This window comes from Zonotrichia leucophrys, chromosome Z (genome assembly GCF_028769735.1).
Source record: "Zonotrichia leucophrys gambelii isolate GWCS_2022_RI chromosome Z, RI_Zleu_2.0, whole genome shotgun sequence".
Taxonomy (NCBI): domain Eukaryota; kingdom Metazoa; phylum Chordata; class Aves; order Passeriformes; family Passerellidae; genus Zonotrichia; species Zonotrichia leucophrys.
Window position 1 is genome coordinate 33,296,355 of NC_088200.1, and position 15,976 is coordinate 33,312,330.

Consider the following 15,976-nt stretch of genomic DNA (forward strand, 5'->3'; position numbering starts at 1 on the left):
CATACTGGTTTAGCTGATCACTGAGATACTAGTGTGCTTTTTGTGATGTTGCTGAGGCTTTATTAAACTGTAGTAGAGAACAGCATCTTGTCAGCATAATCATATCCAGTTATTGAAGTGCTTATGTTTCTGCAAATGGTTGTAGTGGGTTGACCCTGGCTGGTTGCCTGGCACGCACCAAAGCTTCTCTGTCACTCCCCTCTGCAGCTAGACTGAAGCGAGAAAATGCAGAGAAGGGTTCATGTGTAAAATAAGATAAGGACCGGGAGAGATCACTCACTAAATACTGTCACAGGCCAAACAGACTTGAATTTGCTATAGTGATTGAATTTATTACTAAAAGAACCGGGATAATGAGAAATAAAATAAATGCTAAGAACACCTTCTCACACCTTTCCATCCTTCTCAGGCTCTGCCTTTCCCCTCTCAGTGGCACAGAGAGACAGTGAATGGAGGTTATGGACAGTTCATCACATTGTTTCTTCTGCTGCTCAGGGAGAGGAGTTCTTCCTCTGCTCTAGTCTGGGGTCTCCTCCATGTTCTCCATGAACTTCTTCAGTTTGAGTCCATCCCATAAGCAACAATTCTGCATGAAGTGCTCCAGTGTGGGCCTCTTTCCACAAGGTGCTGTCCTTCAGGCACAGCCTGCTCCAGTGTGTGTCCCCCACAGGGTCACGACTCCTACCAGGACCTGCTCCAGCATGGGGCTCCTCTCTCCATGGGTCTGGAGGTCCCTGTCAGGACCCTGCTCCAGCCCAGGCCTCCCACAGGGTCACAGCCTTGTCTCAGACATCCACCTGCTCTGGCCTGGGTCCCCTCCAGGGGCTGCACATGGATCTCTGCATCCCCTGGGGCCTCCATGGCTGCAGGGCCGCAGCTGCCTCACCACGGTCCCACCACGGCTGCAGGGGAACCTCAGCTCTGGTGCCTGGAGCACCTCCTGCCCCTCCTTCACCAGCCTGGGTGTCTGCAGGGCTGTGCTCTCGCATATCTTTGTTCTAAACAGGATGACCCCAACGTCTGGGAATGATTGGCATCTTACTACATTGATTCAGAAGGCTGAAAAATTGCTTTATTAAACTATATTATATTACACTATACTATACTATACTGTACTGTACTGTACTGTATTGTACTATACTATACTATACAAAAGAGATACTATACTATACAAAAGATACATTCTAAAGAAAAACTTGTGACTGTCTCCAGAGAGTCAGGACACAGCTTCAAGTGATTGGTTAACTAACATAAACAACCATCACCAGAATCTAATTACCAAATCAGTTCAGGTAAGCAATCTTCCTAACACATTCCACATGCGCAAAAACAACTGGAGCAAAGAATAGTGATAAGAATTGTTTTCTCTTTCTCTGAGGTTCCTCACTGCGATTTGCAGGAAATATCCTTGGGAAGTTGTTCCTGCCTGCTTTCTGTGAAGAGAGCTGCAACTACATTTTGTTGCTCTGCTCTTCTCTGCCTACACTTACACCTGTGCAATGACTTTTTTTTTTCCTTCTTAAATCTGTTACCACAGAACTGGTAACATAATTTCATTGGCCCAGTCTTGGTGAGAAGCAGGTCTGTCTTGGAGTTGCCCGGCATTGGATCTGCCAGACACAGAGAAAGCTTCTAGCAGCTTCTCCCAGTAGCCACCTTCTAGCTCCCCTACTACTAAAACCTGGCCATGGTAACCCCAAAGTAATTTTAAAATTACTTTAATAGTGCTTAATTAAAAGGGCTCACACTGCTGAGGTTAGCAATAGCTGTGGGGTTATGTGCATGGGCCATGTTGACTGCTGTATTTGTATATTATACAAATGGTGACATGAAGATTGAATTTCAAGATGTGAAAAGTCCTGTGTGTTCCTTTGAGTAGACATCTAGAGGTCCTGAACAGTTCCAGGCAGGGACATCTCACACTGTCTTTTGGTGCTTCAGGCCCAGTGTCATGCCAAGGACGCAGCTTTAAACAGGAGAGGGAGAGCTATTTCAGGGGTGAGCAATCTTAGCATAGTTGGCTAAACTGAGATAAAGAGTTGTGGTTGGCTGAGAAGTGAGCTTCTCCATGCTTGGAGCACCCCCTGGCTGTGTTGGCTCAACTCTTTCTCTGGACACAGGCAGAATTGATCTGGGTTGCAACTTGCTTCATGCAGTTTCTTTAGCATGTTAAATTGCGCAACTGCACAAATGCTTCTTTCTGGCAGCAGGGTGTGGTGGCTTGGTGGCAGGATGAATGGATGAGAGCTTTCTCTCAGGCTGACTACAGCAGCAAAAAGACTTTATATAAGCTTAGCCTGATTGTAAACCTGCATGGCTGTTAGTATCCCACTTTGCAAGTCTATTGGAAAACTGAATAGGAGTATATTTTTGCACACTGCTACAATAGGGATGGGTTATTTATGTCTTGATGGAATATTTTTATTGATTTATTTATTTTCACCTAACACTTCTAACCCTAACCCTAGCTCAGTTGGTTAGATCATGGTGCTAATAACACCAAGGTTGTGGGTTTGATCCCTTTATGGGCCGTTTGCTTAAGAGTTGACATGATGATCTTTGTGGGTTTCTTCTAGCTCAGACTATTCTGTGATTCTGAAATATCAAGGGAGATGCTTACGCTTAATGTTAAGCCAGACTCAGAAATACAGATTTAATTTGATCAGAATTAAGTGTTTCTGTTTGTGAAGAACACAGATCCTCTTATGAACCAGGAAGTGCCTGATGGCATTTACACATCCCTATCCAAGGATGTACACATGTACACACACAAAAATAGCTGAGCATAAATTTACCAGTAAAAAGGTACTGTAAAGCTTTAAAATACCCTCAACACAGTATACTTATCTTTTCACTGAAAAGGAACATGATGAATTACATTAAAACAGATCATTCCTTTTTCTAACACGTGCTGTGATAAATCATAAAAGAGGATGTAAGTGGATAAAATCCATAGATTGTGTGTATTAGGGTGGGGTCTAGGGGTGACTTACTGTGAGTGCAATAATTGTGTAATTAGTGGTTATCTGGCATTGGCAAAAGTGATGGATGTATATAAGCATTTTTAAATCAGCATTGGCTGTATCTTCTTGTTCATTTTATGAACAGAAGTTGCATTCTCAGCGAGTAGAATTATTTGTCTTTGATTTTGTTTCAGTAAAGTTTCAAAACTGTATCACATACACAAAAAGAACAAATAACCATATAACCACCTATTTTTTTCTGCTGCCTGAGAAAGTTCTTATGCATCGAGAAAACTGGCAGAAGAACATCATGTAGGTAATCACTGCTAGCCAGCGCAGCTTGAATTTCTAATATTAAACCTTGAAAATCTGACATATTGAGGCAGTTTCTTGTTCACTGTTTTTTTGCCCAGTGTCATTAATTTCAGGAAGTTCAGTTTTCTTCAGTTAAGGAATGTCTGAAATTTGTTAAGAAAAAATGTGAATCACAAAAGGAGTTGCAATGTCCTGATGAATTGCATGATCTAGGCTGCTATATGCTGTATTGATGAATTGATTTTAATTTGGCAATGATGCTACAAAGTTTTGAATAATTTCTTAATCTAGGGAGGGAGCTTCCTGAGGCTGTGCAATTCCTAGTGTGCACACATTTACTTAGGATCTGTAGGACTGGAGTCTTGGTGGGGCTCTGGGTGGAGTACATGATGGCTTGATGAACCTGTACTTAAAGAATTGTAATGAGAGGCTGTTTTATGTTTGTCTTTTTATTTCTCTTCCTTTTTTCTTCTTTTTTGTTTTCTTTCTTTTGTTTGTTTGTTTGCTTTTTGATTGGGTTTAAAGGTGAGGTATTGACTCCAAATAAATGTTTGCTTTTACCTTAAGAAAATAAGCACTCAGGTTTTGCTGAACAATATATTTTTTCTTCTCTTGCTAGTAGTATCACCTGTATTCTGAATATCTGCCCTCAGAAGAAAAGAGGCTGAACATCAGGGATCTGCCTGCATTGCATCTTCAGTTAGGCATTCTGCCATTACAGATTTTCCTCTTGAAATTTTCAATATTACCGCCATTCCATTATGTAAAGTATAGGCTGACTTTCTGTGGATGTCATGAAGAGCAATAATGAAATCCCAGTGAACTACTTCTGTTTTGTCTCAGAGGAGGAAGGAAGTATTTTTTCCCCTCACTCTTTTCTATGAAATACAGACTTGAACATATTTTACTACTGTCAGTATTCTAAACCTGTACTGTTGCTTATCATAAAGGACATTAGTGTATTTGTTGCCTACAGTTATGTGCCTGTAGACACACTTGAAAGTTTTAAAGCAAACAGATGTCATTGTGGCAGCAGGGCCTCTGTTGGCCATAGCTGGGAGTGTACCTGCTCTATGGTTAGGTTGTACTGGCTGTGTCTTTTGTATTTTGTGAACATAATGTTTGTGGCTGTGGCCATTCTTGCCCCTACCACCATTTCCGTCCCTGTCTAAAACTTCTGGATCCTATTGATTTCCTTTCATCCTACTATCTGCTGCCTCCCTTCTCCCTGGGAGTTATGCATCATGCTAACTGTGTTAAAGTTTTGTTGGCTGGATGCAGTCCTTTGCATGCTCTGTTTTGCTGGAGGTTTTCCACTTGTCTTTTCAGCCTTTGTGTTAAGCCAAGTGCTTTCCTTGCAGGCACGTCCTCCGGGATAGAGCAGTGGAGAGCTGGGGCAGAGGCCCTAACACAGGTTCAGGCTTGCAGAATTGACTCTGTGATTGTAGTTTTAATATGGGGAAGGCATGCCAAGCACCTGGTTGCCAAATGCTTGGTGTATGGGAGGATGGGTGATGGTCCCTGGGAATAAGCTGAGGGGCCGGCAGCACATGCAGTTTTTGCAGAGGGGTTGATGGCTCGCTGAAAGACTGGAGCTTGCAGAAACTGAGTAGGTTACTTCAGCCAAAAGCATGGGTGGCAGGAAAGTGGGTGGCTTCTGTGGCAGTCTGGGAAGGAAAGTGGAGGCTAAATGGCGGCAGGACAGAGCTCTTCTTTTGTAGGTTTGGAGAAGGAAAATATTGCATTGGCATGATACCATTTTGTTCCATAAGGGCTAATCAAGGAGCTCTGCCTCTGTGTAGTCTTTAACGAGTCTTTGCTCACTGAGTCAAGGCAGCAGCCAACCTGGCATTGGTCCACATTCCTTCTGTGTATTTGCCCTTCTATGCCATCTCTGTCCTCTTGTTTTTTCTCCTAAACATTGTAGGATTTCTGCTTCTCTGTCACATTTTTTCCTAGTAAGCCAGTCAAGCTTAGACCTGTGAGGCTTAATGAGGTGTGTTGCAGCAGATATCACAGGCATGTGAAAAGGTCAGAAAGGGTGCTGGGGATAAGTGGATCTGCATTATTGTCGTGCTTGCCTGGAAAGGGTAGGAGATAACTGCCACAGGGAGCAAGTGAGTCTAAAAGGCTGACACAGGGAGTTTCTTACTTTATATTCATTGTGTGTTGAGTGCAAAAGGCAGTGTAATTGCATATAATCACATTTCCTCAAATCCCAGTGGCTTCACTCATGAATGTTTAGTGTGGTCATGCCCCTGAGCAGTGAAGGCAAGCATGGTATTTGAGACAAACATGCTATCACAGGTGCTCCTGACACAGGGCTGAGTGTGCTGCTGTAAATAAGCAAGTTCCTGCTGTTGTAGCCTGAATGGAAAAGCTCTCTTGTGCCTTTGTAAAAGTTGTGCGGGGAATATGGACATTGGGAATGCTTTTTTCCCCTCACCTACATGGTGCTATTTTGCCATCAGGTGACTGGACACATACCAGACTTCAACACAGTATGTGATGGAAACAGGATTAAATCAGCCGTGTTTATATTCATGTGTAGGTATGGCCTTGAGACCCAGCCTCAGCTCTTCTGTTGTTCTTCGTAGTATCATTGAAATGCTGCTGAAAATTAGCTTTTACAGATCATTGTCATATTTTGTGAATGCTTTCCTCCTAGTTTCTGCTAGGAGAAATGTAAAATGTTTCCATTTGCATTTAAAAATAAGGCTGTTTTATGGTTGACATGTCTGTCAGAAGTACCAAGAATATACCCACATATATGTAAATCAAGAAAGATTTTTAGGTTCTTGCTCTATAAATCATAACTTTGCTGGCTTTTTTTAAAAGTCAAATTTTACCAGTAAGCCATACCAGCAAATGTGTCTTGGTGGGGTGGAGCCATGGGCTGGGGATATTGTGACTTTCAAGAGCCTTTTGCTTTGCTTCTTATAGGATGGAAACACTAACAGGATATAGCACTGGGCCGCAGGTGTAATAATCCTGGACAACTGGTTGTAGTCATTATTTTCCATTAGCGACCTAGGTGATAGACTAGATGACGTTCATGAAGTTTGCAGCAGACAACAAGCTGGGAAAGATGCAAGTATGTTGAAATATAGTATGGGGTTTCAGAATCATTCTGACAACGTGGAGGGAATATCCCAAGTAAAGTAAAAATTCTGCTCCTGCAGAAAATTCTGCAGATACCCAAGATAGTTGAATAGGAATTAGTTTTCAGAAGTGATCTGTGAGGTTTAAGATACCACAGTTGCTGTTGGAGGGCAGTGGGTATCCTGTGCTGGGAGGCTGATATTTTGAGCTGCAAAGCATGCAGCATTATTCTATCCCACACAGAACTTACAAGGCCTTATATTGAAGTGCTGTGTGTTGATGTTGATCAGCTGGAAACAGATGACAACTCTCAGCTGCTTGGAAAATTGGACATGGTATATGGAAAAATATTTACTGTGCGGGGGTTATTTATTTTAGAGAGGGGAAGGCTGAGGGGTGTTCATGAAAGTCTTCCAGTGTGTGGAACATCTGCCATGAGTAGGAAGCAAAATGTTTTCTGTGTTATTGGGGTGTACAGTAAGATTTAATGTATTTAGATTGAATCAAGGGAATTCATCTCAGACATGGTTGAAGCGGTGTCTAAACAATGTAGCAGAGGAGTGAATCACTGTCAGTTTTTAACAAAGATGAGACAAACATGTGACTGGAGCAATAGGAGTAATATAGGTATAATGGACCTCTCTTGGAGAAGAATGTGTGACCACTTGACTTTCCTAGCACTCTTAATAAATGGTCATTATGTCCATGGGATTATTTGCTCAAACTTTCTGCTGAAACTTGATTTCATATGTTGGAAGAAAGTGCTGTCTCATCATGGACAACGTTATTAATTTGTACTTGTCTGTAATGACAGAATTCCTTGTGGAAATGTGCACAGGGCTTTATGAAAGCATAAGACAGATTCAAAAAAAAAAAGATGGAAGCTTCAATTTTCTTGAGGTTTTTTGTTTTTTGTTTTGGTTTTTTTTGTTTTGTTTTTTGGTTTTTGTTTGTTTGTTTGTTTTGTGTGGTTTTTGTTTGTTTGTTTGCTTGGGTTTTTTTGGTGTAAGTCTGATGGCTCTCTTTCAGCTGCTTACCTCCATTTGGAGCACTTGTCTACTTGTTTGTTTAATGACAAAGGGAACCAGAAGCTGAATTAAAAAAAACAAAATTGAAGCATACATGGAGTAGCCTTACAGAATTGTTGGGAAGCTTCTTCTTCAGGCATATATGTATTCATGTGCATGATAAGGTCTTAACAAGGAATCAGTTATCAACCAGCCAAAACAGAGCTTGGTAACTCTGTATTAGTTGTTGGTAGATGGGTATAAGGTTTTGGGAGAATCCAGCTGCAGGCTGGACTGTGGAATCATGAATTTGTGCTTTAACTTTTTGAAGGAGATTTTCAGATACTATCATGATCTTAAAAACAATTCCATAGGTGTTTTTTATGTCTTTGAGGATTTTTATGTTTTCATTCCTTTGACAAAAAAAAAAACCAAAAAAAAAAACATACAGGAAAGCTAAATGGCATCAGTTAGCACTGAAATATAGCTTAAATGAAGACCAGATGAACAAATGGTCATTAAGAGCCTGGTTTTGGGTTATCCCTGTGTAAGGAGGGTCTTGTCTTTAAAAAGCACAACTGTTTAAACCTTGTGTAGTGTAGAACTCTTCAAAAAGTAGATCTATTTTTGCCACTCATTTTTAATGCTTTTTTTTATGAAAGGCAGTGCAGACTGAGATCATAATTGTTATTAACATGTTATAATAGCTTTCTCAAGCTTTTTACCATTTTTAGTTTAATGTCTGTTGACAAGAGACTTTTTTGGTTGAGATATTTTTATGGCTCTCTAATTTTTGTTTTTTTTTTTTTTATTCTTACGGTATAAGAGTGAAATATGGTAGGAGATTGTCCAAATCTGAAGTAGCTGCTCTGGGAGTTTTCCATATTAAAAAACTTGGCAAAGGGCATGCTGTGCCATTGTATTGATTTTGTATGGGGTGTTGTTTTTGAGCTTGCACAGGCAGGTGTGAAAATGATGCTGTCTGCTCAAGGGAGATGGGGCACTGGTTTGTGGAAAATGAGGAAGGCTGCCTTAGCAGATTGCTAACACCTCTAAAACCTCTAACACCTCTTGCTGGTGTCATCTATAGTAACAGTTAAAATGATATTTAGACAAGGAATAGAGAAATTTTTCTCTCATTCTTTGGCCACATAACTTCATTATTTTTATGTCTTCTGAGCTCTCAAAGTTGCAGGATCAGTCATTATGAGTCCTGCTTTATCTAAAATGCATCTGTTCTACACACAAGGAGGCTGTCCTGGCTGCAGGGGAAGTTTAAGAAGTACCTGTTGAAACTCACTGTGGAGGAATGGAAGTGGGTGAGGTTGCAAAGAGATTTTGCCAAATACTGGCTGGTGGGTGTTTATTGATTCCTTTCGTCTGCAATATGTTAGGATCACTGTTTTTAGTTAAGATGTTCAATGTGACAACACATTGCTGGGTTAACTTACAGCAGTTCTGTTATTTCTAAAGTTTAATTAACATTGCTAATAAACACATTCTTTTGATCCATTCTGTTTTTTAGCAATACAGATAATACCATAAAGCTCTCAGCAGAATATGCAATTAATTTATAAAAAGTTATTTTAATATATTTGAGTTTGAGTGCTTTCTAGAACTGTAATTTCAAATCAAGTCCCTTGCAGAATCATATGAGTTAGAGCTCTAAATAGACTCTGTCATATTTTGCAAGACCACGTAATCTTTTACTGTGTACTCTAGTCACACGTTAATAAAATGTGTTATTGTAAATTGCTTATTGGTATCAGATTTATCAGATTGACATTTAAAGGATATGCCTTTAAATGTCAATAGATCCATGATGTTAACAGGACTTAGGGCTGGAAGCAGTTGTCTAATATGTCTTTCTGTCATGGCGTACCAAACAGTCACGCCCGTACCCTGAGAGTTCATGGTGCTTTGTGCTGGCATGTATTGAACACAGGGATATGCGGGTTCTACGGAAATTTACCCACTGCCCTGCAGTGACAAAGCATTTATTTCTGCATGCCATGCTGAGCCCATTGTGCAAACTGGGGTTTTTGGGTGCGAGAGAATGCAGACACCTTCTGTCATTGGCATCCACTTCCTCTGTTCCCTAGGAAAAGCGACAGGACAGCCTGCCTCCTTCTCTTTATGTAAGCTGACCAAGATGAAGCGTTCCTTGCAATTACAAATCGGGCAATTATTGTGAGTTTGAGCATGTGAGTGAGACATACCAGACAGGGATCGAAGGAAAAGGATTGCTTTCTCCATCTGGTCTTGCTTCCTTAGCTGTGACCTATCTCAAATACTAATGGGAAAAGTAGGAAGTAGCCAAACAATCCTGAATAAACTGTGCAGTTAGATTAATATGAGGAATACTGTCTGATGCTTTCTGGCAGATAGCTAAAGCACGAGGCTTGCTTTATACACATTGTGTTGGTCTGTCTCTTGATGTCAGGTAGAGGTAACAAATGGGAAGATTCGTATTTCAGACTTCTTTTTGTCTGCAGTTATAATCTGCCCAGGCATGCTATGTTGAAAGACTGTAAAAAGAGATTGTGTGTGTGTTTTTCACCCCATTCCTCTTGTGCTGTGTTTTGCATCTCACTGATGCCAAGAAGCAGTGTTGCACTTAACTGCAGTGTTGCACTCACTGCAGGATGCAGACATCATTCCTGCTAGAGCTCCTTTATGAACTGTGGTGCTAGCAGTGAAGCAGCTGTGCTTGCTGGAAATGCATGAATGTGTGAATTGGTGTGGTAAACAGATTAGATGACAGAAATTCTGGTCATTATTCTTTGAGAGTTGATTACTAACCCTAGAATACCTTTGGAAAGCATTAGCCAAGAGGCCTGCAGATCCAAAGGGTGCATTGACTTGTTAATTGTATTAATATAATTGTTGTTAAATGTTACAGAATAATGAAAGCCAGTGGTACCTGCATTGTTAATGGTGTTATTGTGTTATCATTATTAAGGGGAAAAAGCAGGAATAGTCAACATCTGCAGAAGAGAGGGACTTTGAAAGCATATAATGTTAATAACTGTGCTGTGGAAGTAACATCTTTCTGGTTTGTGTTTCAAGGAAAAAAAATATTCTCTGTGCTTTTCTGGTTTTGCTTGGTTTTAACCAGATGTCTGAGATTGCTAAACTAGACACACCTCAGTAAAGACATAAATGAATAATTTGAGCCATGTTTTCCTACATCTTGTTTTATAAATTTACTCTTGAACTACCTAAGAGGAGACCAGGGTTTGCATTTGCAAAGGAATGCAATGCTTACAGCCCTTCAGTGCTGTGAGTGACTTTTTGTTTGGAATTCTTTCCAGATGAGACATTTTCTTTACAGAAGTTGTGTCAGTATAGGCAACATCTGCCAGTATTTTCAGGTTAATCTACATTTAGCTTTTGTAGCAATAATAATCTTTCTTGCTAACTTCCGCTTCCTTTCTCAACTCTGTGTTGGTGAGATGAAATCTAAGCAGTGCAAAATTAAGAGCAAACAGATGTTTTGATCAAGCTTGAAGTCAGCTTTCACTTGCAAGGCTTAATCTAATTTAATTGCTGCAGTTTTTTGCCCCCAGGTGCATGAAGCAGATCCTGTTTATTCCCGCAAAAACTGTAAGACTGCAACAGTGAAAAAAAATTGATCTTATACTTGGGATTCATCTTTTTTTTTTCCAGTAAATCACAATTTTCTAAACTTCTGTCTGGATCAGGCAAAATGTATTGAAAAAGAGCTTTTGAAGTCAAGCTCTACAGCTCAATCTCAGTTTAGAGTAATTAACCATTGATGTAATGTGAGGTGCTTGCCTGAGTCAGCTCAGGGAAGATTTATCATGGTCACAAAATAGCCCTTTGATGCAATTGTTTATGTTTAAGTGCCTGTACACAATTGCCAGTCCCACTCAGTTTTGTTTTAGACAAGACAAGCTGCTGGTATTGTCTTCCTGCAGGTAAAATGCACTAAATGCTCACCTGTTGTGTTTCACGAAGCAGTGTTTAGTAGCGACAGACTATTTCTTTGCATGTGGTGATAAAAAACAAACAAAACAAGTGCCTTTGTTGTGGACTTCTGTTCACTTCAGCAGTAAAATTTGCCTTATGGAAGTGTGTAAAATTTGTATTGCACAGTCTTGATGGAAGCATACCTTCACCTCCAGAGCTAGGCCTTTTGGTAGTTTCTTTACAGAAACAGTTCCAGAATCCATCCTGATTCACTGGAGTTGGCTGTCCTCCTCAACACGTTAATGCTGTCTCCTACTCTTTGTGCCTTCAACAAAAAGTTAACAGTTTTATAGAAAAACAAATAGTACCTTGGTGCAAGCTACGTGTGCATGTGCTTACACAGCTAACAGAATGAAGCAGCAAACTAAAGGGTGGTATCCACGAAGTTGAGCCCTTTGAACATCCTTTAAGGCTTAACTAAAACTGTAGCATGTCTGTACACAATCACAGTTTACCTGTCAAAATTTTCTTTCTCCATCAGAAACAACTTTCCAGCAACTGAAGAAGTATTTTTATCAAAGACAAAAGATATTTTTATCAAAGGATTTTTAAGGGAACAGATCTTGGTTTGAGAGGCGCTGAGCAATGGGAATAGGAATCTGCCTGTTCCTGGCAGCTAGGAGAGAGCCAGGAACCTGTGGCTGTAGTACCCCATACTCAGCTGCTCTCTTGTTGAATTTCTGTTCTTAAGTGATTGTCTCCAAACTCAGTAATGAAAAAGCATGGCAGCTTCACCAGCTTCAGTGTCAGAGTTGACTGTTAGACCGTTGATTCTTGTACTGTATTTTTCAAGTTTTAGAAGTCTTCAAAAACTGATGTTTTGCTTGTGTTCTGAGTAAAATTTGAAAAACCTGTCTGAATATACTGTTCAGATTTGAGCACCTAACTGATCTTTGTGCCCTTGCAAATCTGTGCACTCACCCATTGTGGTTAGTGAGGTGGAATTTAACTCTTTCATTCTTTCTCTTTTTTTTGGGAGGTAGGAGAATTTACAAATTTGTTTCCAAAACTGCTTACAGGATGCTTGCTGGGACCTCAAGTTAACCTTCACAATCCAGGTGTCTGTTATGTTTTAAAAATTCAAATGCATAGCTCTGTGTATCCTTTAAGTTTGTTTTCAATGTCTTTAAATGAAGGCTCCAGATAATATATAACATAAATTTAAAATACCTTCCAGTAGAAATATGTAGGAGATATAAGAGATGTAATTGAAAATTTAATTATTCATTTTTACTGTGTGGTTGAAAAAACAATCAAGTTCACCAAATCCAGTTCAGCAGTTTCCATAACTAGAAGATTTTCTTCTGTCTCCAAAACCTGGTAACTGTGAATTTGCTAATGTCTCCCCAGATTAAGCCAAGCACACAAAAAGCAGCAGCTTCATCTGGTCCTGTCTTTTGACTAGTCTGTAGAAGTTGTCCATCCACAGAGCGGGTCCAGAGCTCTGGCAAAAATAAAATCATGTGGTTGACTTTATTATATTATGTACAGGAAAAGTAAGTGGGTGAGATAAAATATTCTAGCTCTAAAATTACTAAAAGTAAGTACTTGCCCTTTGCTTTTCTTCTTTTTTGTAGAGTATTGTAAAAAATGCTACTCTTCATGGAACAGTTCGCAGTATATATTTATTAAAATTGTAATCTCAGAATAAGAGAGAGTGCCTAAAAAAGGAATATAATTAAATTATAACCAAAATCCCACATAGCAGCACTGATCTTAAACTGTCTTTATGAAGTGTTGTGTAGTGGTTTAAGTAATGCTACCTTTAATACTGCAATTAATAGACTTTTCTACAATTTCTAGGTTCGGCTTTCAACTTGATATAAACTACAGATGATATCCCTTTAAAATTCAGGTGCAGATGTGACAGAACCAAACAATGACTTCTCCTTTTGTATTAACCTTTGTGTTACAAGAATATATTTGTTCTGAAAAGCCTTGGCAATTAATTTTCTCCATTAAAGAACAGCCTGCTTTTCATTCAGCGGTTTGCTATTCTATTACTGCAGAAACTGTTTACCACGGAGGGGGATAATGTGAGTTAAAGAAGATGGCTCAGTCCTGTTTGGCAGGATGGGAGGGGGTGGCGAACGCCGGGCATCTGCCGAGAGAAGCTGTGTGAAGCACAGCGTCTGTTTAGCGCGGTGGGCTGGCGTAGCGAGGGGGACGCTGCATCCTCCGAGGTGCACCGTGTGCCTGTGTGTGTGTGTGTGTGTGTGTGCGCCTCTGTGTGTGCGTGTGTGCCGGCGCAGTGGCTGCTGCTGCGGAATTGCGGGGATGAATTACTTGGTGTGCACAACCGAAGGTGCCGCTTGCTCCGCCGGAGCGGCGCGGCGTGCGCTGCCGCTAACCTGAGAGAGGCAGCCTGCGGCTCTGCGTGACAGCTCGAGGTGGAAGGAGCCCAACTTGCGGTCCTCCCCCGCCCCCAAGAGATCCTCAGTCCAGTCCTTTATGGTGGTTCATTTGGCGCTCTGTCATCGCCAGAATGCTGCCCGTGAATGTGTGTCATGATTACAATAGAGTGTGGTAACACATAACAGCAATGAAAGCCCAGCGGGAAAGGCTACAAATTCCAGGGCTGACCTTGGAGTAAGTATTGTCTGTCTTTAATATTTTAATGGTTTCTGCATGATGCCGGCTTTTGTGCAGCCAGGAGATTTTAACATACGTTTGTGCTGACAGCCTGGGAGCACTGCAGCTCCAGGTTGAAGGAGCACGTTTTCAATGCAATGCAGTTGGTTTCAGCGAATGTGTGAGCCTGGAGCCAGGATATTGCAGTGTGCTTGGAAAGAAAGCGTTTCTGTATATTTAAAGTTACTGAATCTCAGTGCATGAAGGACTGTCAGCTTGTAGGAGAAGAATCTGTCAGTAGGCCATGGTGTCTGTCTTTCTCTTCAGCTCTCCGTGGCTGTTTGTTTATCCTGGTGCTGCCTTTTAGAAAGGCCTCTTTCTGTGCTGAATAATAGAGAGCACTGCAAGAGATTAAACCATTATAAAAATACTGTTTGTGAAAATCCATCAGGAGCAAGATATATTTTACATACGTAACTGCACTAATGACCTGTATTGACATTCTGGAGGAATCGTGATAATTTCTGCAGTAAGTATGTTTACCTAATTTAGCAGTATGTTTACTTATACTTGCTTAAAACTGATTAACTAATTTGTGTGCTTTCAGCTGTTTAGAGAGTAGCTAAATGAACGTGTGTAATTTTAATGTATAGTGATAGTAAGTGTAGTCTTTTATTCATAAATGCCAGTGTATATTTACCCCAGAAATGTTAGTCTAAGCCAAATATATATTTCTATACATACGTACCTGTAGTCTACACTGACATGTCAGGCATGTATGTATGCATGTTACAGCCATGAGAACTTGCTAATTTTATCTAGGTAAATAGATAGGCTACGTCAGATCCTTTAGTATTCCCTGGGACTGCCCCATTCTTGCTGGATTAAAAAAAACCAACAAAACCCTGAATGCTGCAGATGCCTGCAGTAAAGTTATTTAGCTATGAAAGGTATTCTCTCTGGCATCTGCCATGTGTTAAACAGAGGACTATAGGTAAGTGTGCAGCATAGCAAATAATTTATTGTAATAATCTCTTGAAGGTGACAGAGGACTTTATTTCAAGGAACAAATGTAGATGTCATACTGGTTCTCCAGAACTACATTTGTGAAATGTCTGAGAAATTCTGGATTTCAGTCAGGCATCTTCTGGTAAGAATAGTGTGTGTTAATTGTGGGCAGGCTAAGCTCCAGATATTTTTCTGAAATAACCATCTTTACTAATTTCTCATGAGTTTTGGAGGAGAGGTCTTATCAAAGATCTCATTAAAATGGTTTCCATGAATAATTGATAATTATACTTCTTTTGAGATGTGGCAATTGAAATATTTTTAAGTCAATCTTCACTGAATTATGTAATCATCATGTGAGAGTAGCATCACTAGCTGCAAAGGATGAAAAAGGATTCATGTTTTTCAATGTATGTTTGTGTTTTTATAATATGAAGTAATTGTTTACTGCTTCCTCCTTTTCCACAGTAACCTAACATAATTCCGCTTGCTTTACCATATTTTCAAAATATTTAATATTGATAACATTAATAGTTACATTTTAAGTTCAGTATTGATCTTTTTTTTTTGCTAAAATGTTGTCTGGATATATTTACTTTTTCCATATATTTGAATTACTTTTATCATCACACTTGCTACTTTTTGAACTTGATTTACCTGTAGAGAAAATAAAATACCATATTTTGGTTGCTGAGACATAATGATTTCCATAGTCATTCTCTCATGATTTCCAGAGTTGAGTCAATGCAGACTTAAATCATGTCTCCCAAAGTGTTAATTGAGATCATTTAAAGAAGAGCATATCTAGGGGGGAAAGAAATCCAATTTATTCCTCTCACCCTGAGTCTCATGTATTTTCTTTCAGTAAGGTTTAAATGTTGGGACTAGAATTATGTTGTCTCCCTGAGTAGCAAGTACAGTCTGTCTACTTTATATTCATTACTTGCAAAAAACTCCTTGAAAGAATATTAAATTCAAAATAAAGCATTCCAAATTTAGTAAGTGTAAGAAGTAGGG

General features: G+C 39.9%; 1 protein-coding gene across 8 annotated transcripts in view; it reads left to right on the forward strand.

Moving 5' to 3' along the window:
- MAST4 (microtubule associated serine/threonine kinase family member 4) overlaps positions 1 to 15,976 on the forward strand; it is a 293,004-nt gene that overhangs the window by 136,098 nt on the left and 140,930 nt on the right. For 2 of the 8 annotated variants that reach the window (XM_064736755.1, XM_064736757.1), the window contains exon 1: positions 13,485 to 13,969. The exons of 5 other annotated variants lie outside the window; for them this stretch is intronic. In XM_064736755.1, coding sequence (XP_064592825.1) covers positions 13,923 to 13,969 — 47 coding nt within the window. In that variant the 5' untranslated portion in view covers positions 13,485 to 13,922. Of the gene's footprint in view, positions 1 to 13,484; positions 13,970 to 14,347; positions 14,481 to 15,976 lie in introns of those variants that run through there. One more of the 8 variants, XM_064736758.1, reaches the window with a different exon arrangement.